Source organism: Myxocyprinus asiaticus, chromosome 18 (genome assembly GCF_019703515.2).
Source record: "Myxocyprinus asiaticus isolate MX2 ecotype Aquarium Trade chromosome 18, UBuf_Myxa_2, whole genome shotgun sequence".
NCBI classification, from domain to species: Eukaryota; Metazoa; Chordata; class Actinopteri; order Cypriniformes; family Catostomidae; genus Myxocyprinus; species Myxocyprinus asiaticus.
The window spans coordinates 20,364,837-20,392,570 of record NC_059361.1 but is presented as its reverse complement, the minus strand read 5'-3'; the positions used below and the strand labels follow the sequence as shown (position 1 = coordinate 20,392,570).

At 37.9% G+C, this 27,734-nt stretch overlaps 1 protein-coding gene across 2 annotated transcripts; it reads right to left on the bottom strand.

The window, feature by feature from the left end:
• Positions 1–1,288: 1,288 nt before the first annotated feature.
• LOC127455702 (mucosa-associated lymphoid tissue lymphoma translocation protein 1-like) lies at positions 1,289–27,734 on the bottom strand. 2 transcript variants are annotated; one of them, XM_051723763.1, is made up of 15 exons: positions 27,572–27,734; positions 26,696–26,795; positions 26,395–26,519; positions 26,161–26,293; positions 25,057–25,232; positions 24,755–24,851; positions 23,037–23,072; positions 21,980–22,183; positions 19,698–19,875; positions 19,348–19,422; positions 19,146–19,273; positions 11,608–11,757; positions 2,869–3,026; positions 2,149–2,265; positions 1,289–1,866 (listed from the first exon to the last, which is right to left on the bottom strand). In XM_051723763.1, the coding sequence occupies exons 2-15, from the start codon at positions 26,703–26,705 to the stop codon at positions 1,531–1,533; spliced, it is 1,923 nt and encodes a 640-aa protein (XP_051579723.1). In that variant the 5' UTR covers positions 26,706–26,795; positions 27,572–27,734; the 3' UTR covers positions 1,289–1,530. The 2 variants fall into 2 exon arrangements, with proteins under 2 accessions (XP_051579723.1, XP_051579724.1); XM_051723764.1 differs by having other exon boundaries at positions 26,395–26,516.

Here is a 27,734-nt window from a genome sequence, read left to right as displayed (position 1 = left end):
GTAACTACCATGTAATATACACTGCCTGGCCAAAAAGAAGTTGCATACTCTAATATTTCGTTGGGTTTAGCTTTGATTACAGCACGCATTCATTGTGGCATTGTTTCGACAATTATGCAACGTCACAGCATTTCTTTTCATCCAGAGCTGCATTAATTTTTGGCCGTGATCTTGTACTGATGACAGGAGAGTCGAACCACTCCGTAAAGTCTTCTCCAGCACATCCCAAAGACTTTCAATGGGGTTAAGGTCAGGACTCTGTGGTGGCTAATTCATGTGTGAAAATGATTCCTCATGCTCCCTGAACCACTCTTTCACAATTTGAGCCCGATGAATCTTGGCAATGTCGTCCTGGAATATGCCCGTACCATCAGGGAAGAAAAAATCCATTGATGGGATAACCTGGTCATTCAGTACATTCTGGTAGTCAGCTGAGCCTAGACCTGACCAACTGAAGCAACCCCAGATCATAACACTTCCTCCAAAGGCTTGTACAGTGGGCACTATGCATGATGGGTGCATAGCTTCATGTGCTTCCCTTCTTATCCTGACGCGCCCATCGCTTTGGTATAGGGTATAAATCTAGACTCATCAGACCACATGACCTTTTTCCATTGCTCCACAGCCCAATCTTTATGCTCCCTAGCAAATTGAAGTCATTTTTACCGATTAGCCTCACTAACAAGTGGCTTTCTTGTGGGCACGCAGCTGTTTAGTCCCAATCCTGTAAATTCTTGTTGCATTGTGCATGTGGAAATGCTCTTACTTTCACTATTGAACATAGCGTGAATTCTACTCTCAATTTTTTTACGATGTGACTTCAAGTGTTTTAGTGATCTCCAATCTCACAATTATTCAAGATTTTTTTCTGACCACATTTCCTCCACAAAGCTGACTTTTTTTTTCTTTTTTTTTTCAAATTCTCTGTTCTTTTAGTTTGAGAACTTTATTTGAAAATAAATATTGTTGAATTATCTACACAAATGTGTGTGAATTTGTAAGCGCAACTAAAAATAAAAAAATGATGACATAAACCTAAATGGCAAAACTATTCTTTCGACTCAGTTTTAGATAATAGAATATGATGGTATTTTAACAAATCTTCTCCTTTCTCCAGTTCATCACATTTGTGAGAGTTTCTGTATTTACATTGGATGTACAAACAAAGAGGATCAACTGGATTAATATTTAGTTTATTATATAATTCATAAATTAGATACTAATTTTAATTAATTAACTAATTACCTAAATTCCAAGACTATACGTGATAAAAATCACACAAGCAAACTTCAGTAGTAGCACTTTATGGATTTTAATCAGAATATAACACTTGATTTACAAATAATTAGTATAAATATGTATTTAAATGCATGAGAACGTCTTCCTTTTACTCTCTCTGGTCCACAAACACACACATATTTATAACAATTGGTAATAAGTAAGCAAAAAGTAAACTATAATGTAAGAAAAATCCATTGTTGCATCAAAACAATGGCGTATTGTATTGTGTGTTTATAAAGTGAAGAAACATCACATAGTGAATCCACTGGAGTCATTTTCATCATTCTCCTCTGGTTCATTGCTGCTCACGGAGGTGGCTTTGGCTGAGCTCTGTAACTTGTTCTCTGCCTTGCGCGTGTAGGGCTGACCAGGTCGAGGATGGTTCTGATGATGCGGCCATCTGATGTTGGCCATGTGGTCCACAGTATGGACACATCTTTCTTGTCTCCTGTCCACTGCTCTCATCCGATTAAGCTTGCAGGAGGCAATGAGAGGCCTGCCTATGTCTAGCTCTCTGCTCTGAGTGAGATGTTCTTTAGTTTCTGTGTGGAAGTAGTGCAGTTTGACCTTGATCACCAGTGATCCCTAAGAAGTTTCAGAGAAGTTTGGTTTAAAATGGATTCTTGCCTTTGCTTAACATTGTTTGTGAAAATCATTAAATGATAACACAGCTCTCTGGAATAAAAATCAATAATTCATGTACATTTATTTATTTCTAATAGATATGTAATAAGCTGAATAATGTACACACAGCTGGTCATTACTTAAAAATAAACCCTAACAGGGTGGCCAGATCTTTTTAATCAACTAAAATGTATTTCAAATCTATAACACAATTTTCAATGAAGAAAACACCCTTAAATGTACCTGGAGCCTCTGAAGGCAACATAATCTGAGGGTGCTGTCAGGAGTTTCACCAGTGCTCACAAGCAGAGAATCTATTTCTTCTGGTCTGCCACTAGCTGAGAAAATGTCCTGCATCCCCTAAAAATATAGGTATATCACCAGTGAAATAACTTGTGTAAACGAAAGGTGAACAACATCAAATTGTTTATGTACCTAAGGACGTATTAAGATTTTTACCCCAAGAGGTCAGTAGATTCATTGTTTTCTTTCACAAAGTCATTCTACTTTGTTTCTGCAGCACTTTTTGAACATTAGTAAACTTCCAGTACATTAATAAAAATGTAATAAACTTTATAATTAAGAAAAAAATCACTGCAACACAATAATTTGCCTATGCAGAAGGAATGTACCCTGCACTCTGACCCCAGCTTAGCTGGGATATGTGGAAAAAAAAGAATTTCACTGTATATGTGCAAATGTATAATGTGTGATAAAAATAAAAATTAAAAAAAAATATATTGTAGCTTTTCAATAAACTCTGCTTTGCTTATTTCTACTAATTCAGCAACTAGTTTGGAAGCACTTAAGAGGCAACCAACACCTACACAAATACAAAAACTGTAAAAATAAAATGTCTTCTCTTTTGGGCCCACACATCCTGACACTCATATCCTCATGTGTGTATGTGCGTGTGTGCATGTGTGTCAAAAAAAAAAGAGGACCTGAAAAGCCATGACTCACTGGTTCGCTCTCAAGAATCAGAGTGCAGTCCTGGGCCACAGTGCTTGTGTTCCTCACTGTACCAAACACAACCAGGACATTGGAGAACAGAGCAGAGAAACTGAGCTCAATCTGAACACCACAGTCCTGAAAGTTCAGACACTTCCGTCCAGGAAGAACTGAGAAAACATTACCAAACACACAGAGCAATGTAACAATGTTATTTTACTAAGTGACAATAAATAGAAACACAGATAACATACAAAACAGTATTAGATTATACTGTATGTGCCCCAGATGTGGGGCAAAAACAAGTTACTGTAAATTCTGCTATTTTATGACTATTATGAAGAAAACCCCCATACATGAAAAGATACTCTAATATTTTAGACATATCAACTCTCCTGAGATTGATATGGTGGTACATGCATGTATATTTAAAATGTGTGAGGAGAATATATGTTTTAATATCTTATCTCTACACTATAGTTGGAGGAACACAATTGATGGCTCCTCCATTTTTTTCTTTATTTACATGCTCAACACAGAGGGACTGCTCTCATATTTAAAGGGATAGTTCACCCAAAAATGAAAATTCTCTCATCCTTTACTCACCCTCATGCCATCCCAGATGTGTATAACTTTGTTCTGCTGAACACATGCAAGTGAATGGTGGCCAGAAATTTAAAGGTCCAAAAAGCAACTAAAGGCAGCATAAAAGTGTTCCATATGACTCCAGTAGTTAAATCAACTTTTTCAGAAGCTATATGATAGGTGTGGGTGAGAGACAGATCAATATTTAAGTTTTTTTTTCTTTAAATCTCCACATTCACTTTAACTTCCACATTCTTCTTCTTTTGTTTTTGGCAATTCACCTTCTTCATGCATATCGCCACCTACTGAGCAGGGAGGATAATTCTTAGTAAAAAAAGGACTTAAATATTGATCTGTTTCTCACCCAGTGTTGGGTAAGTTACTTTCACAAAAAGATTACTTCTCTAACATTGTAATCAGATCATTTTATTGATTACTTAATGGGGAAAGTAATCAGACTACTAATTGCTTTACTTTTAAGTTACTTTCTAAAACCAATCAAACCTGCGAAAAATACAAACGTGACACTAATAGCTCTTTTAGTACTTTAATAAATAAAAATAAAATAATGTATGCAGGGTTGGGAGGGTTACTTTTTTAATGTAATGCGTTAAAGATTACTGATTACTTAACAATAAATGTAATCAGTAATGCAATCCAATTACATCAATGTGAAAGTAATTTAATCAGATTACTTTTCATTACTTTTGGATTACCACAAGTGCACATATGTAAATGAAGTCAAGATAAAATCAATATGATCTCTAAAACTTTAAATTATGCCTTGAATGCAAACAAAACATGTTTGAGTAATATGAGTACTGTTGTAGCTGTTATTATATCTAAGGAAAAGAAACATGTACACTGCACCCTACCAAGAAAACAGAAAATTAGCTGTTAATGTACTCAGTATCTTTAAAGAAATCGGGTGAGTTCTCTGTCTGCTACAGAAAAAGAAAATTTCTAAAAGCAAATATAATCAGAAAAGATGCACTGAATTACAGTATGTCCTGGTTAACATTTTTGTAATTAACAATTTTATTGATTCATATGCACATGACAGTGAAAAACTCAACACATATATAAAGAATCAACATTTTACATTTAAACTCCACTAATACAATCCCACCCTGACCCCTAACGAACACCCCTGTGGTCCCACATAACACACACACAATCAAAAAAAAAAAAAAAAAAATAAAATAAAATAATAATAATATATATATATATATATATATAAAGAAAGAAAGAAAGAAAATAATAAGCATTCATGATTAACCTAAACTACACTCTCCACATCCCCTCCCCGAGAGTCCCCCCAAAAAACTAAATATTTGCCCCATTTTTTAACAAATATGTCCCTAAACCCTAGCCTTCTACTTACCGCTTCCTCAAATGCAGCTACCCTCCCCATTTCCACACACCACTCTGAAAAAGAGGGTGCTCCACTTGACTTCCAACCCCTTAAAATTACTTGCCTGCCGATCATGAGACTGGTCAGAACCCAATTTTTAATGTGATTATCCCCTAAATTCATGACCGCCCCATCACCCAAAATACAGAGTCTGGGACAAAGCAAAACCTGAATGTTCAAAACATCACACAAATAACTCCGAACCCTCAACCAAAACTCCTGGATCTTAACACACCCCCAAAAGACATGGGTAGTGTCTCTAACTTCTGATTGGCATCGCAAGCCGGTGGGTGTGTCTTTAAGACCAAGCCTATATAATCTAGATGAGGTCCAATAAAATCTATGTAAAATCTTAAATTGCATAAGGTGAATCCTTGCATCTCTAGATACAGACTTGACATTTTTCAGAATATTAGTCCACACTCATCCTCCAATACCAAATTCAAATCTTTTTCCCATACTCTCTTGAGAGAAGTCAAGGCTCCATCCCCCAGACTCTGAATTAGCAGGGAGTATTACACTAATGCTTCATGACCTTTTCCAAAAGCAGCAATCACCTCTCCCAAAGCAGCTGCTGCTTTAGGGAGGTGTGTGCTACTCCCAAAAACAGTACAGAACATGTGGCGCAGCTGTAAATACTTATAGAACAGAGATCTGGGAATCCCAAAATGATGAACCAAATTCTCAAAAGATCTCAACACTCCACTCTCATACAGGTCGCCGAGTGTAGTAACCCCCCTCACAATCCACTCTGACCAGCAGAGAGGGGACTTGTTGATACATAATTTGGGGTTCAGTCATATGCTCGAGGCAACATTTAAATAAATGTCTGAATTAAATATTCTGGCCACTCTTGTCCAAATCACGTGCAAATGTTCAATAGAAAACCAGGGAGGAGCTCTTTCAGGTGGAACGACCAATAAGCCAAATGCCTGAGGCCAAACGCATAATAATAAAACAAAATCTTGGGCAGGCCTAGCCCACCTTTATCTATCGGCCTATGTAACTTATTAAAATGCAATCTGGGACGTTTACCATTCCAAATGAAGGACTTCGCTATGCTATCAAATTGCTTGAAATAAGAGAGGGGGACATCTACAGGGAGAGACTGTTGCAGGTAATTAAATTTTGGAATACTATTCATTTTAATAACATTAACCTTCCCAATCATCGATAAATGTAATGAAGCCCACCTGCCCACATCACTCGAAAACCTTTTTATTAAAGGGTCAAAATTAACACCAACTAAATCAGACAAATTTGCTGGGAATAAAATCCCCAAATACCAAATGGGCCACTGGAAGGTCACTGTTTGGGCCACTGGAAGGCGCCCGGCTGGAAAGCCGTTACTGGCAGTAGGCTGTCAGAGCCAAAGCTTTGGATTTAGACCAATTGACTTTGTATCCTGAGAACTTGGAAAAGGAATTAATAATTCTGTGGAGGCAAGGCATAGATCTAGTGGGGTCTGAGATGAATAATAAAATATAATCTGTGTAAAGCAAAAGCTTATGCACCACACCTCCCGCCACCACCCCTGGAAAATCTTCATCCTTTCTTATCGTGGCTGCTAATGGTTTCAGGGCAAGACAGAACAATAAAGGGGAAAGAGGGCAACCCTGCCGAGTGCCCCATCCAGAGTAAAATAATCTGAAATTAATCCATTTGTTTGTACCGCTGCTACAGGGTGTCTATAAAGTAACTTAATCCAACCAATAAATGTACTCCCGAACCCAAACATTTCCAAAATCTTAAAAAGATAATCCCATTCTACCATATCAAACGCATTTACGGCATCAAGTGAGATGGCAGTGACCAGAGACTGATCATTCGCTACTGACCACATGATATTGATGAGACGCCTGATGTTATCAGAAGAGCTGCGGTCCTGAATAAATACCCCACCTAATCTATATGTATAAGAGATGTCATAACCTTACTTAATCAGTTAGCCAGAATTTTTGACAATATTTTTACATCTAGTTGGATCAGGGAGATTGGACGGTAACTTTTACACTCGCTTGGATTTTTGTCCTTTTTAAGAATCAGACTGATCCGGGCTTGTGTCATGGTTGGAGGAAGCTTTCCATTCTTTAATGATTCAGTATAAACTTCTAACAAAAGTGGAGCCAGTTCTGTAGCATAGGATCTATAAAATTCTGCGGCAAAACCATCTGGCCCCTGAACCTTGCCAGTAGGTAGGGACTTAATTACCTCGTCAAGCTCCTCCAAGGTTATCTCAGAATCAAGAGAGATTTTTTGCTCAATCATCAGTTTAGAAAGATCTAATGGTTCCACAAAGTTTCTAATATCTTCATCAGTAGACGAAGACGTGGAACTATAGAGTGTCCTGGTTAACATTAACTAAATCTGACAGTAGATTTTACAAAGTTCATCTGAACTTAAATGTTGTTTCGCTTTTCTCTTTTAAAGAGCGAATCATATAAAATTTTCCAAGAAAATAATGCATGTTCTTCCGTGACCATCGAGAGGAAGCAGCTGTTTGCCTCAAGAGCAGAGTGCTGATGCGAGACAGGTGTTATTTGCAAATGCGACAGTACAGTATGAGGCGCTCCTGACTCAAGTGAGTCATGAGAGAGAACCCGAAGAGAATGCGCATCTCAACCATCTCTCACTCTAAACAAACAGCTGTTTGTATCACTTTATGTCAGGAAAATCACTATTTCTTTTGTCAGATATTAAAACTTGTAATCCTGACAGTAATCCCATTTTTTTTAAATGTAACTGTAATCTGATTACGATGGGTTTTATGCAACTGTAACAGATTACAGTAACATTTTTTGTATCCTGATTACCTAACGCTGTTACAAGTAATCTGTTACTCCCCAAGCCTGCATGTATGTGTACAGTATGCTTGTTTACCTGTTTTTGTGTTGGTGTGAATGACAGAAAAAGAAAACGAATGAACTGAAAACATTTCTGAAAACACATTTGCAAAGAGGCTTTGATAGTAAAACCATTGTGTATTTGAATGCTTGTTGTTTCTTTTCGGTGTGCATATACAGGTTTGCTTGTGTGTTGCATCATGCATGAGTTCGTGTGAATGTACAGTATGTCTGTTTGTGTGTGTACATGTGCAGCATGTGTGTTTACACAACTTTACAGCAAGTGGATTATTTCTACCTCCCTGCTTGTGCTCGGATGAATTGAGTATCCTTTATAACTTGCGCATCTGTAACGTGTTTGTGTTTTATTGTGTACAGTACATAAAAAACATAAAAGAACCATTTGCTTATCGACGTCTTTTTCAAGACGCCGTTCCGCAAATGTTTCCACCTTGACGGGAAGGAGCGTTGTTTTCCATATACACCCAAAGCCGATCTCTGCTCCTCCTGCGGCAGCTGCAGAGGGACACACGACGGAGGCGCACGAGGGAGGCGCAAGAGGATGGGGTAGAGCACGGAGATTTGAGGAGGATTTGTCGCCAGCCCAGCCTTGCGTGTCTCTCTCCTCCGGCCAGGGCTGGGAGCACGCTGACACAGCGCTCGCTGAGACTGTGAGCACCAGGGGCATCGCTAGACTTTACTGACATCCGGGGCTTAGCTCACAAGAATCCTTCCTTCCATGACAGGGCCTGAAATTCAGTGCCGGACTGCGGGTATTGCGCACAATTTGAATCATTCCCGCAAGTTCCACGTTCATAGCGCAGGACATTCCCACACACTTTAATTCACTTTACAGTCCAGCTGCGAATTATTAAACCAATAAATACAGATGAACAAATCAAATCAGTAAACTTGTTTTTGTATCAAACTGTAATTCCAGAAGAGGCACGAGTATCCGCTGTATCTCTTCCTCTCTCCCACGCAGCGACACATTGAGTAGTTTAGTGTGAGCGCGCGCAGTGAGCATGCGCTTTGTTGCTAGTTACTGAATTTAAAATGTTATAGATTTATAAACCTTTCAAAACCAATTCCACATGCAAATGCCGTTATACTGCGTCTCTGTTAGCGAGCGACACGATAAAACTATTGCTCCTGTTTATAATTTACAAAGCTGTTAACATTGTAAGTGTGTAACGATATCAATTTCATATCTTGGCGCTCCATCATCAGTCATAATGCAGCACATTTGACAAGAAAGGTAGATATAGCAAAAATGCTTTGTGTACCAGCTGCATAGTGAAAAGAGACACTTAAACACCTGTTACATATCTCATCATCTCCATCTCTTTAGTGTTCCATCCAGGCACGGAAATTAACAGGGGCTCTGGGCAAACATGCCTGCTAAATTCAAAATATGGGGTCGCTATAATGTGGTTCGTTCTTGGTGGGGCGCGTGGTGAGTGAGCGCGGATGCCGCGGTGGATGGCATGAAGCCTCTACACGCACTATGTCTCCGTGGCAATACACTCAACAAGCCACGTGATAAGATGCGAGGGTTGATGGTCTCAGACGCGGAGGCAACTGGGATTCATCCTCTGCCACCCGGATTGAGGCAAATCATTACGTGACCACGAGGACTTAAAAGCGCACTGGGAATTGGGCATTCCAAATTGGGTGAAATAAATAAAATAAATAAAATAAAATAAAAAGATAACATCTGATAAAGGACTAGTTCCAAATACATACATCGCGATCTTCATTTGAATTTAGCTGAACATCACTTGTTTCATGCCGCCAGCTGTGCAGATGTTGCCAAGTCAGTGGCAGATGCTGGATCCTCGCGCCAAAACAAATTTGCTGCTAATTTAATTATGGTAATTATAAAAGCAGCTGATTTAACCTGGGAAGTGTCCATCTTAGAGAGCGAGTAGGGGTACTCCGAACAAGTTGACTGTCACTGGTGCATGCATTAAAATTGACTTGGTGTATGGATTGATAAAAACATAATGTGTCTGATGAACTTGAGCACAAACAGCAGGTAAAAAAGTCAAGATGTGTGCTGTCAATTAATGCAAGTGGGGCTTACTGATCGGAATTAATTTACATTTGAAGCCAGAACTGCAGCCTGCCTTGTTGCTTTTGTACCCTGATGTAATTAACATTTTAGTCACAAAAAAAAAAAAAAAAAAAAAAAAAAAACACACATTTGGGGCAACTAATAAACGATTTGGGGCTTTAGCCTATCAGCCAGGGTCTAGCTACGCCCCTGGTGAGCGCATGAAAACTTGAAACGCTTCGCTTTCATTTTCAATTTGAATAAACAACTACACTCTTCTACACTCCTACCTCTTCTTCAATACATCACCTGCACATAATTGTATATCTGTATATAAAATATTCAAACAACATTATTGCTCTATTGTATATTTCTCTTTTTTATCTGTTATATCTTATATTTTATTTTTGTCACTATATGTATATATGTTTAAATGTATGCATGTATATATGGTTGCATTCTCTTTGCACTGGAAGCTTCTGTCACCATGACAAATTCCTTGTGTGTGTAAGCATACTTGGCAATAAAGCTCATTCTGTTTCTGACTACGCTGCGTCCATACTAAAGCCGCTCACTCATCTGCCGTCACCTCGATATGTGTCATCTATGCCATGGTGGTTTGTTAGAGTGCAAGCTCATTAGCTGACAAATCAACACACATAAAAGTACTAACATAGGGACATAATACATTTTCAAATGCATTCTACTTAATTAATATTATTGTCTAAGCAATAAATGTGTAATCCAAGTAACGTAATTTTATTCATGTCTGTAACTGTAATCAGATTACTTAATTTTAAAAGTAACTCGTTACAGTACTGCATTAACACAAAATGTAATTACAGTAATGCGTTACACCCAACACTGTTCTCACCCACACCTACGATATTGTTTCTTTAGATATGGATTTAACCACTAGAGTCTGATTACATTTATGCTGCCTTTATATGCTTTTTGGACCTTCAAAATTCTGGCCACCATTCACTTGCATTGTAAATACCTACAAAGTTGAGATATTCTTCTAAAACTATTCATTTGTGAAGAAAGAAAATCATACACATCTGGAAAGGCATTATGGTGAGTAAATAGTTTTTGATGAACTATCCTTTTAAATAACAATGATTCTAGTATTTAATTGACAAATGGAAACAGAAAAGAGGAAAAGGTCATAGTTTGAAAATGGAACCCAGTTGAGTCCGCCCACTGGTGGTAATTTTCCATTTTTTTGGAAGACTTCTATTTCCTTTTAATACAGAAACATGGTTTATATGAATGATCCTACACCATGAGTCATGCATCACAATCTAGCCCACAAAAAGGAACCAAAAGGAAGTCACAAGCTTTAGTGAATTGATCTTTGCCTTTTTAAAAGATATTTTCCACTGCATTCATCATTCATCACTGATGCTGAATATGGCATTTTAAAGGGGTCATAACATGGATCAAAAACTTGCTTTCAGTCCAAAAATAGAGTTCAATGTACTATATAAACACTGTAACTGTACTGTCACTTTCAAATAATCCAAAAGGTTATTCATTTCACATATGAAGAGGTAATGCAATCACAATGGTCATTTAAATTGAGATCTTAAAGATACAGCAGCAAAAACAACCTTTTTAATTCTCAAGTTCAGAGAGAGGGTGGAAAATGGTCATGTAAAATTAGATGACTATTTTTGATACAAAAAGTCTTGACAAACATTATAAGTGGACTTCAGGAAAAAAAAAATGAAATGACAAAAAATATGGGATATGACCCCTTTAATTAGGGATTCTTTGTTTCTTTGTTTATATAATACAAGACACAATCAAGACAGAGACAACTGATGATATCATATAGAAAGAATGTTTACCATTAGCCTGTTTCCAGCTAGCATCTCGTCTACGCAGCTCCATGGTGTGTCCAGATGTTCGCACAGGATCAGTCAAGGCCCGTGGCTCTGTTAAAGTGTGCCTGATTTCTACTACCTGCCTGCCACGCACCAGTGGGTCCTTTCCCAGATCTGTGTGAAAGGGGACAGATTAATTACAAAATGCAAAGCACTGGAAACATTTTCCTATTACAAAGTAAAGATATTCTCTGTTCTGTTGCCATAACTAGTAGTGACTGATATCCATCATAATTATCAGTCACAACTCAATGAAAGCAAATCAGGAAGAACAAGCATGACTCAGCAAGTTGATCATACTAATGGGAACTTAAAATGTTACAGAACAGAAAATGCTTCAGTAACCTAAACATGTGCTTCATGTTGTAACATCTAAATAAACTGTTCATTCAAGTAAAAATATGACCTATGACTGAATCAACCTGATTACATTTGGTTACATCAACCAATATAAATGTAAGGGTCAGATCAATAGAAATGGCTACTTAAGGTAACAACTGCGCCAGTGGTGTAGTCCTACAAAAAAAAAGTGGTTTACTATTGCCCAGTCCCCAGTCATATTCCTACAATTCGGTGACATTCCGGCTTTGACATTTTTTAAAAATAAAACATATCATCATTACAGGGACATATTAAAGATTGTATTAGTCATACTGGTCAAGCTAAATTACTAAAAGATTCAGATGTACATCCAGTTAAATGGGCAGCATCAGGGTGGAAGATAACAGGGTGGACATTCAGTGGATAAATGAGCCACTACATGGTCTGTGATTGATATCTAAGAAACATATTTGTAAACTAATATTTACGATATTATTTATTTTAACAAATATTGTATATTGAAATTTTACATTAGAATAATTTCCCATATATCTTCCCATAATAGGGTGGACATTTTATGCTTGACCACATATGACTAACGCCACAAAATAAAGGAAAACGTTATAAACTTCAAATAACTCAAAGTAATTTTGCAGAATGGCTGATGTCCACCTCCAGTGTGTGTGTGATGTCATTTCCTAACATATATCTTCAATGAAAAGTCATGGTATCATGACATTACAGGGTGGGCAATAAATCAAGGAACACACAAAAAACCTCCACTATCAGTAACTACGCAAATTATCAAATTATTATATGGATTGATCTGAACGGCATGAAGATCCGATCAATGCAAACATGACACTTCCAGGAGTGCCAACACAAATATCTTGTATCATTCACATCAACAAGTGCACGGAGAACAAATTAATGGCCACTCTTTGCCATTAATTTAATCGCGGTAGACATCCGTTTATTTATTAAAGTTGCTTTTCCACACCATTCAAAATAATAGACGGCAGTCACGGAATTAGCCCACAATACAAACAAAACATAATTTCTGTGCACAAAGATGTTTTAAATGAAAAATAAATACACAGTACTAGAAGAAAAGCATCAGTGTGCTTTTTTGGAACACTAACAGCCCAATTCTATTAAATTATTGCTTAGCTTACTTTTGAAAAAATGCTGGCAAAATTTCCTGCATTAAATTAAATAAATTACCAAACAAAAAACGCATTAAATAAAAAAATAAAAATAAAAATAAATAAAAAATTACCAAATTAAAAAAATTATATTTTTAGACCTATATATGCCTTTTCTTTACACAAACTTAAATTAGCCGTACCCTGTTCTGTAGACGAATAAAGTCGGTTGAATGACATTTTCTACACTTCAAGACTATAAACTATCAGAACTATTTGTCCAATGAGTTCACTTTCAGAAAATGAGCTTTCTGACCCTCTTTACCTTTTGCTCTTTGCATTTGCTGAGCTTCTTCAGAAAATGTAAATTGCATTATGACGCTAAAATGTATTTTAGATGATAATCAAGTTCAGCTGGTCGTTAAAAGTTGCTGGACAAATATGCAGGACATAATGCAGTTGTGATGGCGATGCTTTAGATGATTGTTCAAAATAGCCTATTGAATATCAGGAATGTATCATATGTAAACCCTGATATTACACTGCATCAGTTTCTCTTTAATAACTGTGCACACAACATATACACATCAATGGATGGTCCTTATAAGACCGAAAATTTCCCCATTACTTAGTGCAGGTTGCCAGTTTGAACAGGGCCATGACGATTCGCTTTCGGGTCGGAACCTGCGATAGGCGCAACATCAGGACCAGTATTATAGTCCTATCAGAAGGGCAACTGTTCCCATTTGATTGCAATTCCTCGTCTTCTGATCGCATTTATTTGTGAAATTAAAATGACAGTAAGCTGGCTACTCTCCCCATTTTACCAAAACTTCGGAGGAAAAAAATTAGGGACATCTGGAAGGCGAATTAGCAATAAACACACATTTCTGAATGGAAACGGCTTCAGGGCAGATTTCTTTTGTGCTAAACCAAAACTTATGCGACAAATTGTTTTTTTAGGCATGACGTCATCACGCACACCATTTTTATCGATAAAAGGCCATTTGAATTGAAACAGGCAGAAGACGGCAAATTTCGCAAAAAATCTTTTACGCATTTTCACTTTGTCGATAACAAAATAGCGCGAAAAGTGGACAGAAATTAGGCTAGTGTTAAAATTACACATTTACCACAAATGAATACATTTTAGTGAGAGAATGTAACACTAAACTCTTAGCTGTATGTGGGGGAAAAAATAGAAATCCAATGATTTAGCATTTATTTTTGTTAAAGATGTTTGAAGTGTAGTTTTGGGGACATGAGGACATGACAGTGCAATAGAAAAGGATTTCAATTATTTAAATTTTTACTTTTAAGCCCAAAGAAGTGTGTTACATAATAAAAAGTCTTTATTCTTTTATCAAGCCTATCAAAATTGTAATCAGGTGAAATTATACAATATAAATACCACACATACTTGTAATGGAGACTTAAAGTTGCACTCAGCGATTCCTGAGAAACACTGTTGATATTCAAACTCAACTGCCAAAACAAACACACCTCCGCCCCCCAAATTCATGCATGCAAACTGATTCCTTTTACCTCTCGGAGGTTTCTCCACCGCTGAAAATCCTCGCCGATGTGTTGATGCGGCTCCTAGCCCTCAACTTATCATTATCCTTCTTTTTTAGTTTATATGCATCGGACCTTTTTCTCTTGGTCTGTTTCTCAGCCATTTGGCCTCCTCGGAGTTTAGAAAGTTCGCATCAGCCAGATTTGCCATTGCTCTTCTAATGAAGTTCCTTCTCGCTCTGCCCCCACCCCCCATCCTGTGCACATGCAAGAACCACCCCCTGTTGCTGAATGGCTGGAGTAGTGTTGTGTGGATTGGTCTGATCCACTTTGTTTTTGTCCCATTTACAGAGCCAGGGCTGTGTACAAATACTAGATTGTTTTTCAGCCCACCTACAGAACGGAGAGCTAACAGACTGTGAGGAGATATTTGCACAATTTGACAAAAAGTGTATTGGATTAGAATTACTGAGTGCACCTTTAAATGACACAGAACTGTAGGAATGACCCATATTTACAGGCGTTCCTGTGCAAGATGCTGCTTAGCATTGAAAAACAGCGTGGACGGATGCAAAAACGCATTCAGTGTGAACATCCCTTACTAAAATTAAAATGAAATACACTTTAATACAATGACCAGGAAGAAGAGATAAAGGGAGAGAAAAGGCTTAACATGAAAATAGTGTATTTTGTCCTTGGATTAGTGTTGTTGTTTTGGCAGTAAAGTTTTTCTTACCTCTCTCTCTACCAGAACGAGCTCTGACATATGCAATAAAATGTAATGGCATGTCATGAATAGGTGCATTTATTGGTGTTTTAAAATCCCAATGGTGGGAAACAATTAACATGCACTTGAAAATTATCTTGCTTCTGACAGAAAACGTGCTGACTGTCACTGATCGTCCGTGTAAAGTAACAGCCCATATCTCACAACTCACGCGAAAGGTGTGTGTGTTTCAGGTCTATTTCTCTCGATTTGTGAAACATTCTCAGCAGTTTGGGTGTGTGATGCTAAAATACAGGACAAACGGCATCGCGAATGGATTTCATACGGAACGCAATTTTTTCCCTTAATTATGCGACTGTGACAAGGAGGAGGGCGGGGCCGGGCCATGATGGAGCACGGTCATCGCTGAATCAGCGGGAGAGCAAGATAAGGAGCAGCCAGAGACGCCGGTTCGAGAGAGACACACACGGCCGCATCGCATGTTTGTCTGTTTATGTTTGTTTTCTGTTGAGTCTCTTATTAAACTTTACATTTACTGTTCAGCCGGTTCCCGCCTCCTCCTTGTCCATCCTTTAACTGTTACAGGGACGATTCCTTATTTTACAGGACGTTTGGCATATTTTGTTAATTAATTTTACCTGATAATGCTTCAGCGTGAGGGTGACTCTCTTTCCACTCACTGTCAAAAATTCCCTCAGTCGATGATGGCAGTGACAACGATTGTCAGGGGCAGCGAATGGCAGAATTAAAGTGATAATGCATCAATTACAACAAAGAATCTCCAGTTTCACAAAACAGCATCCGATACAGTTAAAGGGAAACTAATGACAGTAAATTTTGGACTTCTGAAGCAGCAAAACAAGTGGGTATACCAAGGGTATACGCAAATATTGATCCTTAGAAGTCGTTATACGCAAACAGCCCTGGGAAAAATTAAGCATACGGTGTATACGTGCGTATGGCCCCGACTACACCACAGAACTGCACATTTAAAATGTTTACATTGTAAAAAGTCCCAGCCTTAATTGCAGAGGAAACTAAAAGAGGAAACTAAATTCTGTTCTCAAACAAAGACCCTGTTAATTTTCTTATTCTGTATTTTTGTCTTGTTTTCCAGTACAATTATCTAAATATCCTTAAAACAAAGATCTCAGATTTCTCTCTCTCTCTGTCTCTTTCTCTCTAAAGTCAGAAATTAAGGGGGACTTGGGGCAGAAATGCCACCAAAAATTACCCCAAAATGTAAAATATGTGGGCAAAATATGCCCTTCTGATTTGCTCTTATTCTGATATTGTTATTCATTTTCTTTTATAGTCCTTGTTAAACATATTATAGCATAAAATATGAGATGTTTATTTGAAAGGGAAAGATGTAATAAATTCTCAATCTTGAGAATTTGTATTAATGAAGGGATTAAATTGATATATCCGACATAAAGACAGTTTTTATGTTTTTGGTTAGAAAACATATGCCCACATCTCACCCTGAGAATTAAATGTTTTATTGTTTTATATTTATAATTTATACAAATTATATATTTAATGTACATTGCTTTAGAGATATGTGGATATTTTATCTGGAAAAGAAACAAAATTACTGATTTGGAAAATTATTTTTGGGAGTTAAGAGAGGGCCTTTGGTTCAAAGGAGCTGTTTTTAAGGACAAAAACAGTTCAGTTACAGTTCACCACATAACCAGTGATTCAGCAATGATTTGGGTTTTTTTAGGCAGGAAGGAGTAGTCACTTGTGGGCTTCACAAACACAGACATAGTGTAATGGCAGTGGGACAGGGTACAGACTGAGATACAAGCATACAAGACAAGAGGAGGGGGGCAGTAGAGGGCAAGTGGGGCACAGAGCAGCTGTCCTTAGGTTAAGCACTCTCAAATTTCCCCACCTGAGCACAGCAGCCAAAAAATGAGGTCACATGCTTTGATAGTTACAATTTAAAAAGCCAAGTGCTGTTACCAAAGAGACCAATCAAACAACCAAATAAGCTCTCTGCGAGTGTAACAGTAGCCAGCTGGTAGGTAGCTGTGCAGTGTGTAAACCTCACTCCCCTGGCCTCAAGAGGAACACAAGTGACCCCATGCCAGAGACCCTGGTTCAAATCCCATTCAGAGCAGGTCGAGCAGAACCGGTTACAGTGGTGCTGTGACCGGATGGGAGTGAGGTTTAGGGGGCGAGTGTAACAGTAGCCAGCTGGAAGGTAGCTGTGCAATGTGTAAACCTCACTCCCCTGGCCTCAAGAGGTGCACTAGCGACTGACACTATGGGCTGTAGCATTTAGCCTCCTCGTTAGCGCACCTCCCGTCCCAGAGATGCCGGTTTGAATCCCGATGAGAGCTGGTCGAGCAGGACTGGTTATACGAAGAAAGGGGCAATTATCTAAACCATTAATATCCCCATCATTATTGAATTCTCGTTTTATGTTTTTGGTTTACTGTGTTATTGTGTGCATTGCATAGACATGCTATTGTAGTAACTGAGGCTGGACAATATAGTATAAAAATAATAAAAGTCTTCTATTGAACTCGTATCAGCCATATCACGAGTTTAACCTATTACATTAAAAATTGTAGTACAATTCAAACATTTACAGTAGATAAAACACTTGAATAATCATAATAAGATATACTGGTGGTGGCTGAGGACAGTCCCCTGTTCTCTTTTTAAATGTGCTTTGAGTGTAGTGTCAGAAAAGTGATTTAAGTGTAAAATTCATTCAAATTTGTAAATAAGAGTGCTGTTTATCTTCATCAAAGCAAGTAATATTTCCGTTTCAAATGTTTGATTGCATAACATAACATCATCATGAAAATAGCATGTTATGACTCCGGCTCAGGTCATGATCACACATGTCCAGATAAGCTCAAATTGGGAGATTTATCCGCCAGAAGAGCACTGCCAGAACACGACTGATGTAATGTATTATTCCGCAATTCGCTTGCAATTTTAAGTTTCAACCACAGATGTCGCTAGAGAGCACAAAGTTACGTAGTACAGCTTTAAATTTGAGAAAATAAAATCTTAAAACTGCAAATGCAGGAAATGAATTTGGACTTTGCGCTGAAAACAGACCTGCTATTTTTGTTTTTCTCCCCAATTTGAAATGCGCAATTCCCAATGCGCTCTAAGTCTCGTGGTGGTGACTCAGTGACTCGCCTCAATCCGGGTGGCGGAGGACGAATTTCAGTTGCCTCCACATCAATCTGCGCATCTTATCACGTGGCTTGCTGAGCGCGTTACCGTGGAGACATTGCGTGTGTGGAGGCTTCGCGCTATTCTTCGTGGCATCCGTGCACAGCTCACCACGCACCCCACTGAGAGTGAACCACATTATAGTGACCACGAGGAGGTTACCCCATGTGGCTCTACCCTCCCTAGCAACCGGGCCAATTTGGTTGCTTAGGAGACATGGCTGGAGTCACTCCCATGCCATGGATTCGAACTCACGACTCCAGGGGTGGTAGTCAGCATCTTTACTTGCAGCAGATACTGATCCATGGCATTTAATATTTTGGTTTTGATCATCATTTATTAATTTCTTTCACTAGAATTTTTTTTATATAAAAAACAAACTTCTGAGCTGGGTACTTCTGGCTGAGTTGACACAGAATGTATCCATCAGCGATGATATTATCATAATATTTGCATAGTGAATTGTTATTTGTCTTCTTTCCTACATCTGTTTGCAAGATCTGATAGGAATGTGCATGTAGTATAGTGGAGCTGGTTTTTACAGAAGCAGTGACATGGTATTGTGTCAGTTGACTGCTGGCAGAACCCACCTGCAGAGACCTGCTCTAAGACATGGGTCACCCTCTCCAACTGTAAGATATGTTTGTTTAGATATTTGGTGAAGATCCCTGTGCTCTTGCCACCATCCTGGACTTCAAAAGCCTCTGCATCTTCACTCCTGTGGGGGAAAGCAGCATGAGCAGTTTTTCGTAAAATACAACATCACTGTTACATAGTTATGACAGTACTTACGTGGCGTATCCATACACTGTGTTGCCCAGAGGAGCCAAAGGCTTTATTTCAGAGGAAGGACCTTTCTGTTTGTACCTGGAAGATACAAAATGCTTCTGTTTAGTAACTCCGTTACCTTCTTATAGTAGTGTATCCCTAAAGTCCAACTCTAAACTGCTTTAAACTATGTGAACTGTGGTCATCCTCTTTAAATAAAATCAAATACAGTATACTGAATTAGCAAGACCATCGAAAAGAGTATGTAATTATTATCTAGAAATAAATCTTGTAATGGAATTCTTAAAAGACTTTGTCACTTTCTAACAAACATATATATGCACAAGGTCATCATTATGCTCTTTCAGGCCTACCATTTCCTGCATGTGTCCAGAAGAATGACGTTGAGCTGGGCTTGTCTCTCCTGCATACTGTGCATCACTCTCTGTACACACACACAGTTTTCTGTTCGGTAGGGTCTTGGAGCATCAATGGCCACCAGGTAATTCCTACCAGAGTGCTCGTACCCATGGCCAGCATAGTAAAAAATAGCTGGAAATTATATGAGGACAGAGAAAGTGTATTTGGTTTTGATTACAATATAGTGAAATAGTACACTGTTCCTGAAGTCCTTGGCTCTCTTACATAGTGAAAGAGAGCTGGTTCCTTCAGTACAACACTGTACTCTATTTAACATATTTAACATAATTGCAGACAAAATAACAACTACTTTATAAACAGTTTTGATTGTTCACAGGATGTGAGATTCCAATTGTGGGCAACAAATACAACAGTGTTGAAACTGTTCAATATTTTAGTTAATAAAAGCAGGTGGACCATTTGACACAACTTCTATTGTTGTTTTATCTTTGATATTGTCAATAGTCATCATTGGTGCTGAAAGCAGCCGTCAGCTTTTTATATCAATGCCAAAAAAAATCTTGCTATCTGAGATCAAAGAAAAAGTGATGAAACTGTGAAGTGTAACCCACATACACATCATTATATAAACTGTGTCATGCAGAACTGAGTAATGACTGCACACTTTCCATTTTCCACTTTCCATTGTACACTACACACGTATGACACAATCATCGTCATCACGAGGCTCTTTATGACATAATTCCACTTTACAAATACTGTTATAAGTATTATAATACAGTTGTTAGTTCAACTTAAACTAGCTGAGTGGCCTGTTGGCAAAAAACATTAAACAGTTTCTACAGATAAAAGTAGCAAAGCACACTGCTGCCCACACATCTCTGATCAGCCAATAAGCAGGCTGAAGCATTTTGTATGACATTCTAAAAAAAGTTGTTTGGCTGAAAGCACAGTGTTTTTTTTTTTTGACCTATGACATATACTGACACTGTATCACCGGAAAAAGGCCTTTTTTTCACTCAGACGGAACTTCCTCTGACTCTTCACTCAGATACAGTGAGAGATGCTTATTGAAATGCATCTTTCTAAAGACTGTCAGATGATGACAGGATTCCTATTATGATTTGCAAAAGGACTATGTAGTTCTTTTTACTTCACTTTCCAACAGAAAACGTATGGACACACAATTAATAGCACTGTTAGCAGCAATTTTAAAGAGAGAAATCCAGAATGTGTCGTTTCTGCATCACCAAATGTAATTTCAAAAATTATCTTTTTTTTTTTTCCCCAAACCAATTCCAAACAACTCCCCCCATACTGTATTGGCTGTAGAAGCAGATAGTCCAACCTCTTACGGTGTCGGACTGAATCAGTCACTCAAATTAATAGAGGAATATTTTGATATTGCCACAGAGCCACAGTCTTTTAGGGGAAATCAACCTAAAAATGGCTTACTTATAATTGACTCTGCATATTAAAGGAATATTCCAGGTTCCATACAAGTTAAGCTCAATTGATAGCATTTATGGCATAATGTTTTTTACAGTAAAAAATAATTTTAACTCATCCCCCTTTTTCTTTAAAAAAAAAAACAAAATACAAGGTTACAATGAGGCAATTACAATGGAAGTGAATGGGGCCAATTTTTGGAGGGTTTAAATGCAGAAATGTAAAGTTTATAATTTTCTAACAGCACTTACATTCTCATGTATTATTTGAGCTGTAAAGTTGTTTAAATTGCTGTAGGGTTTACGGCATTACATCGCCATGGCAACGAAGGTGTAAAATTGGATATAACTTTACACAGAAAAGGTTAGTAAGGGATTTTATCACACTAAAATCATGTTAACACACATATTTTTTTATGTCTTGTGGTTACACTTTTGAAACATTGAGTATTTTAACATTAATGGATTGACCCCATTGTACCCAGATTTGTGCTTTTTTTAAAGAAAAGGAGGGACAAGTCGAAATTAATTTTTGTGGATATTAATCGTATGCCACAAATGGCGATGTCGATTGAGCTTAACTTGTACTGAACATGGAATATTCCTTTAAGCTGGGATACGACTATGACAAAGAATTTTAACATTAAGCTTTTAAATTAGTGTAATTGCAGACCCTATATATGTGTAGCCAGGAACCTGAAGCTTTTACCACAAACAAATCTTTGAAACCACTTCCTGTCAGATAAATAATCTAATTGTTAAAGCAGTCACATTAAACAAACCAGGCCTTTACTATTAGCTCCTCCAGCAACCCACAACTGACTCACCATACACTCCTCGGTCTAAGAGCTGCAAGAACTTGTCAATGGCAGCCTGCATTTCCTGAAGGGTGAGATCTAGCAGAGCGACCACTCTGAAACCCAGCTGCTGCAGAAGATTACCTAGCTCATGGACATCCATAGTGGGGGCCATCAGACCAGGGTGGTGGTTGTAGTTCAGATTCCCAATCAGTAGTGCCACTTTGTCAGTTGCTAAGTGAAAGATTAGAAAGATGTAGTCTGATAATCTGTATCCCACACTTTATGACCAATGAATGTCCATGACTTTTCCATGGCTTTCAAAGTAATTTAATTTTTGTATGTCAAACATTTTAGTATACAAGTGTACAAGGCAAAAAACTGAGATCTGAATGCAGCTCAACAGAGCTTTCTCTTTTTGAAATTTCATGTGGCCAGATATTTCAATGACATTTACATGACTTCGCACATTTTAATAATGTCCATGATGTGGGACCTGGGTAGCTCAGCGAGTAAAGACACTGACTACCACCCCTGGAGTCGCAAGTTCGAATCCAGGGTGTGCTGTGTGACTCCAGCCAGGTCTCTTAAGCAACCAAATTGGCCCGGTTGCTAGGGAGGGTAAAGTCACTTTGGGTAACCCCCTCATGGTCGCTATAATGTGGTTTGCTCTCGGTGGGGCGCATGGTGAGTTGTGTGTGGAAGCCACGTGATAAGATGCACGGATTGACAGTCTCAGACACGGAGGCAACTGAGATTCCTCTTCCACCATCCGTGTCTGAGACGAGTTACTACGCCACCACGAGGACTTAGAGCACTTTGGGAATTGGGCATTCCAAATTGGGGAGAAAAAGGGGAGAGAAAAAATTATAATTAAAAAAAAAAAAAAAAAAGTTGTTCAAATTCTCATGATTTCAAAATGTAAGATTTGATATTTCCAGGTTTTCCATGACTGTAGTAACCCTGTATGAATTAAAGGGTCTGGTTGAAGGGAAAAATTGGGAAATGTTGAATGTGGGAGTATTGTGAAACCCAGGTAAGTACCAAGTTTATTTTTAACCTGAAAAGCTTTTCCTCTTTGACCTACCCATAAGCGTGGGTGTTGGTGGTTGATCTGGAGGTGCTGTGAGGGAAAAACAAAGAGGAAAATTTTTTTGGTGAAAGCTAAAAGATGATTTAGTGTAAGAAATGTAAACAAACCACGCACGACTAGCTACTGGATGTTACAATGAAACCCATAGCTGAAGTTAGTCCATGAGCAATTGGTTTCACAATGGAAAAAAGCTCTCATCATTGCATTATTTGTGTTCCATTATGTGACAAGAAAAAGGGAAGCTCTCATTGAGAGGACTGGTTTCAACTTTAGTTTTGCTCTCATGTATATAGGGTCCTGTGTAGACTCAAACTACAATTTAGTTCCTGATTGTTCTTAACTGCTGCAATTTAGGGAATGCACCAGCAATTTGAAACTCAAGAGACAGAACAATGAATTCATAGTTTAGAGGTAAAAATTATTCATGTTTTTCTGTATTGCACTACAAAGCAAGAAATGCTGAGAAGATCTGACAGTTATTAAAAATAAAAAATAAAATATATCTTCATCTTGGGAAGCTTAGTTCCTATAAGCATTGCATATCCGAAATGAAAACACTAACTGGTCTCTAAGTCTGGTCAGGCTGTTCTGTTTTAATGGTTTTAGAGGGGTTTGGAGCACGTGTCAGGCTGTGGGACCAGCTGGCTGACTAAACCAGCTGAACATCTTAGGGAATGTTCACACCAAACTCGTTTTTCCATCTGCCTGTGCTGTTTTTCAATTGTTTTTCTATATACACTCACCAACCACTTTATTAAGTACACCTGTACACCTACTTATTCATTCGATTATCTAATCAGCCAATCATGTGGCAGCAGTGCAATGCATAAAATCATGCAGGTACAGGTCAGGACCTTCAGTTAATGTTCATCAAGCCTAAGCTTTCTGTTCTTGGCTGACAAAATTGGAACCCGACGTGGTCTTCTACTATTGTAAACCATTCGCTTCAAGGTTCGACACGTTGTGCATTCCGTAAAGCTATTCTGCTCACTACAGTTGTACAGAGTGGTTATCTGTATTTCTGTCAACTCAAACCAGTCTGGCCATTCTCTGTTGACCTCTTGTCAACAAGGTGTTTCCGTCCGCAGAATTGCCACTCACTGGATGTTTTTGGCACCGTTTTAAGTAAACTCTAGAGACTGTTGTATTTGAAAATCCCAGGAGATCAGCAGTTACAGAAATACTCAAACCAGTCTGTCTGGCACCAACAATCATGCTACGGTCGAAATCACTGAGATCATATTTTTCCCCATTCTGATTGTTGAAGTGAACAATAACTGAAGGTTCTGACCAGTATCTGAGTGATTTTATGCATTGCACTGCTGCCAAACGATTGGTTGAATAGATAATCGCATTAATAAGTAGGTGTATTGGTGTACCTAATAAAGTGGTCGGTGAGTGTACATGTGCTCGATGCACATTTGACCGCTGTGCACATCTCACATTTTTTTTCAGTGCTTCGAGTAGAAGAGTTGCGTATTTTAGATGCCGTGTCAGGTTAAAAAGAATGTCAGCTTTTCAACGTGCACATCGAGATACCTGCACTTGCGTTCTTTTCTATTCGTTACGCTGTGTCTGGCATTTTTAGCACGAGAACGCGTTTGGTCTAAACAGCCCCCTTAGGCAGGTTTAAGCTGTTTCTATCAGAAGGAATAAGCTATAAGAACTAATCAGATGAAACCTTTAAATAAACAGTCATTGCCTATTCTTACCAATCTCAATTTCAGCTGCTTCAGACCATCTCTCCTCCAAAGCATTTGACACAGCACAGAGGTATGAACCAGCACTGTCGGCACTGGCATTTTCTATCTAAACAAGGAAGATAATTATTTTAGTCAAATTCAGCCACTGAGTCAGTCAATACATTTCATCAAAGCATTCACATTTGAAAGCAATGACCTGTGAAAGCTGTATCCAACTTGCATATAAAACTAATTAACACAATAACAAAGCAGCAACATGAGAGAGTGCTATGTATATGTTTTGTGTGTGGTGTGGTAATGTCTGGTCTTACACTGAGTGTTTCTGTAGTCTGTTTAGGCAGGAGGTGACCATTTTTGTACCACTGGTACGTTGGTGTAGGCTTGCCTAAAGCCGTGCATCTAAGAGTAAAAGTCTCCCCTGGTTTTACTTTTTGACATACAGGGTGAATGGCTATAAGGGGCACTCCTCTCCAAGCACGAGAAACACCTAAATGCAACATTTCACATCAAACGTTACAAACTAAAACTAAGTTTGACAACCGTGTTCAAATACTTTTTATCTTAACTGTATACCAGGATAAACAATAACAATTAGGGGAGGGCATTTCGAGTAATTGTTTAGTCAAGTACTCTAACACATACAAAAAAAAAAAAAAGAATAATCGATTACTTGAAATTTAGAATTTAAGTTCAACCTTCAACCTTTGAACCTTTTTTCTTATGAAAAACTAAGCATAAACAACAACGTCTAGATTCAAAAATGACAACAAAAAAACTGCACTCACACACTGAATGCCAACCACTTTCACTGAGGTTTTTGTAGATATTTTAATTTAAGATGTTAAAGTTATTTTTCTCTTTAGTTTAGTTTGTTTGTCATATACTTATAAATAGAAATAATCAATATGAGTGCGAACCACTTACACTTAAGTTTTGGTAGCGTTTAGACGTTTTATTTTAAAATGTTACAGCTGTTTTGTTTTTGTTTTGTTATGATTCAAAAATGACAACAACAACAAAATTGCACACACACATAGACACATACATTTAAAAGCTTCTGAAGCTATACAATCACTTTAAATAATAAAATGTATTTTCATTTTTGGGTCAACTGTTCCTTTAACAACATAAACATATGCAGTTTCATTGTTTCCCAAGGTAGGCAAAGGCACAAAGGACAGTCAATATGCGATATCCAAGTAGTGTTTTTACTAGTCCAGTATTTAAAGCTGAACGAGTACTCGATTAATCGATTTCTCACGCACATCCCCAATAACAATATAGGTTAATTGACTGTTAGTCCAAATTAATAATTCAGACTGTAATAAAATGGCTACAAGGTCATTTTAGTTGTAAGTTAAAGATTTATGCCTGAGAGTGCAATGTTGAATAACAGACACCATAAAGAAACATACCTGGTACATCTAGGATTCTCACTTTAACCCATTCTGTGAACTGATAGTTGTAGTACAGGTCGCTTACTCTACAAATGTATTTTTCAGTTCTTTGGAGAGTGACAGTAAGTTCGGGCTCTGTCCCACCTTCCACCTGAAGAGATTAAGCGAAACATCATTTGAGATTAGCATAAATTTCTGGTATATATTTTTCACAATATTAATACCAGTTTCTTAAAATCAAGTTATACACACCTCTGTCTGTTGTTTATCAAACCACTGATACCTCAAAGAACCAGTGCCTATTGCTTGAACGCTTAAAGTCACCTCATGGTTTGGTGGTACACACACAGATATCGGCTGCTGCAGAATAACAACTTCTGCCCAAAAAGAACAAGATATCATAATTTTATATATCATACATATTAACAATTTGTGGAACTGCTGTAATTCAGGAATTCACAGCAGAAATTTCTAAAAGGGGAATAGAAGTTCAAAAAAACAACATGGTGTGTTGTAAGTTACACATAAGGAAAAGTATAAAACAAGTACAAACCAGTTCTCATGACTGTCTCCACAACTCTTAAGTCTGGAAGGTCTTAGACCACAATAGTGCTGCTCTTGAAAGCCAGCCAGTCATTTCAAAATCTTACCACCTGTGTAAAAAGAAAACAGAAGTATGAACAGTGGTCATGACAACAAGAATGACACTCAAAATCCAAACAATGAAATGCGGACAAATCCATCTCCCAAAAGTTAAGCCACACCTTTAATTTACTGTTTGCATAAATTAAAAAAGAATGTGTCAATATGTTCATTTCTGTAAGAGAGACAAATCTACTGTATCATGACTGATTTCAAAAATGTCCGTACAACCATTCCATGCAGAATTAGAGCATGAAATGAAGAGAGTAAAAGCAATAACAGTTTATTTCCAACCTGTCTTATTGTTCTAGACTACTTTAAAAAGACACTATCAAATACATCATGAAAATGAGGAGTCTCTGGTAATTATTGGTATTGAAATGCTGATGTTATGAAGTTAGGTTTCACAGCAGTCATGTGAAAGTGTGTGGTTAAGGGTAGCTTAGTTTAGGAAGTGAAATGAGAAGATATATGCTTCAAATTCTCAAAACTTCAAAATCACATTCTTCAAAAAGTCACACAATGGCTTCAATACAATAAACAAAAACATATAAATGGTAATTTGGGGGTTATATTCCCTCAATTGTGCATTGTATTGATTCTGGTCATTCTTTTTAAGCAATTCCAAGACGCACACTACAGTAAAATAATGTTCTAACAGAAACCACCTTGAAACTTTAAAGCTGTTTAAGCGACGCGACGCATCAATGAAGTTGTCAACACGGAGCGGAGCGTATACTTTGACGCGTCGCTCGCTTGCAGTGTCGATAGGGTGTTACACACTCACCTGTACTAGTGCTCATTGCAGTTTTACGTACGCCAGCTGACTACGAACAGTCAGTCACACATCACCCTCCTAAACTTCCTCATATAACTAGCGCAGAATGTCAGCTGTATCGTCATGCGGAAACTCAATATTCAACATGCTACGATTACGATGCAAAAACTGA

Coding starts and splice junctions, on each gene's coding strand:
- LOC127455702 (XM_051723763.1), bottom strand. Junction 25,233..26,160: donor GAGAATCCTAGATGTACCAG/GTATGTTTCTTT, acceptor TGTTGCATTTAG/GTGTTTCTCGTGCTTGGAGA. Junction 3,027..11,607: donor TAGCTGGAAACAGGCTAATG/GTAAACATTCTT, acceptor ATGTTTTCTCAG/TTCTTCCTGGACGGAAGTGT.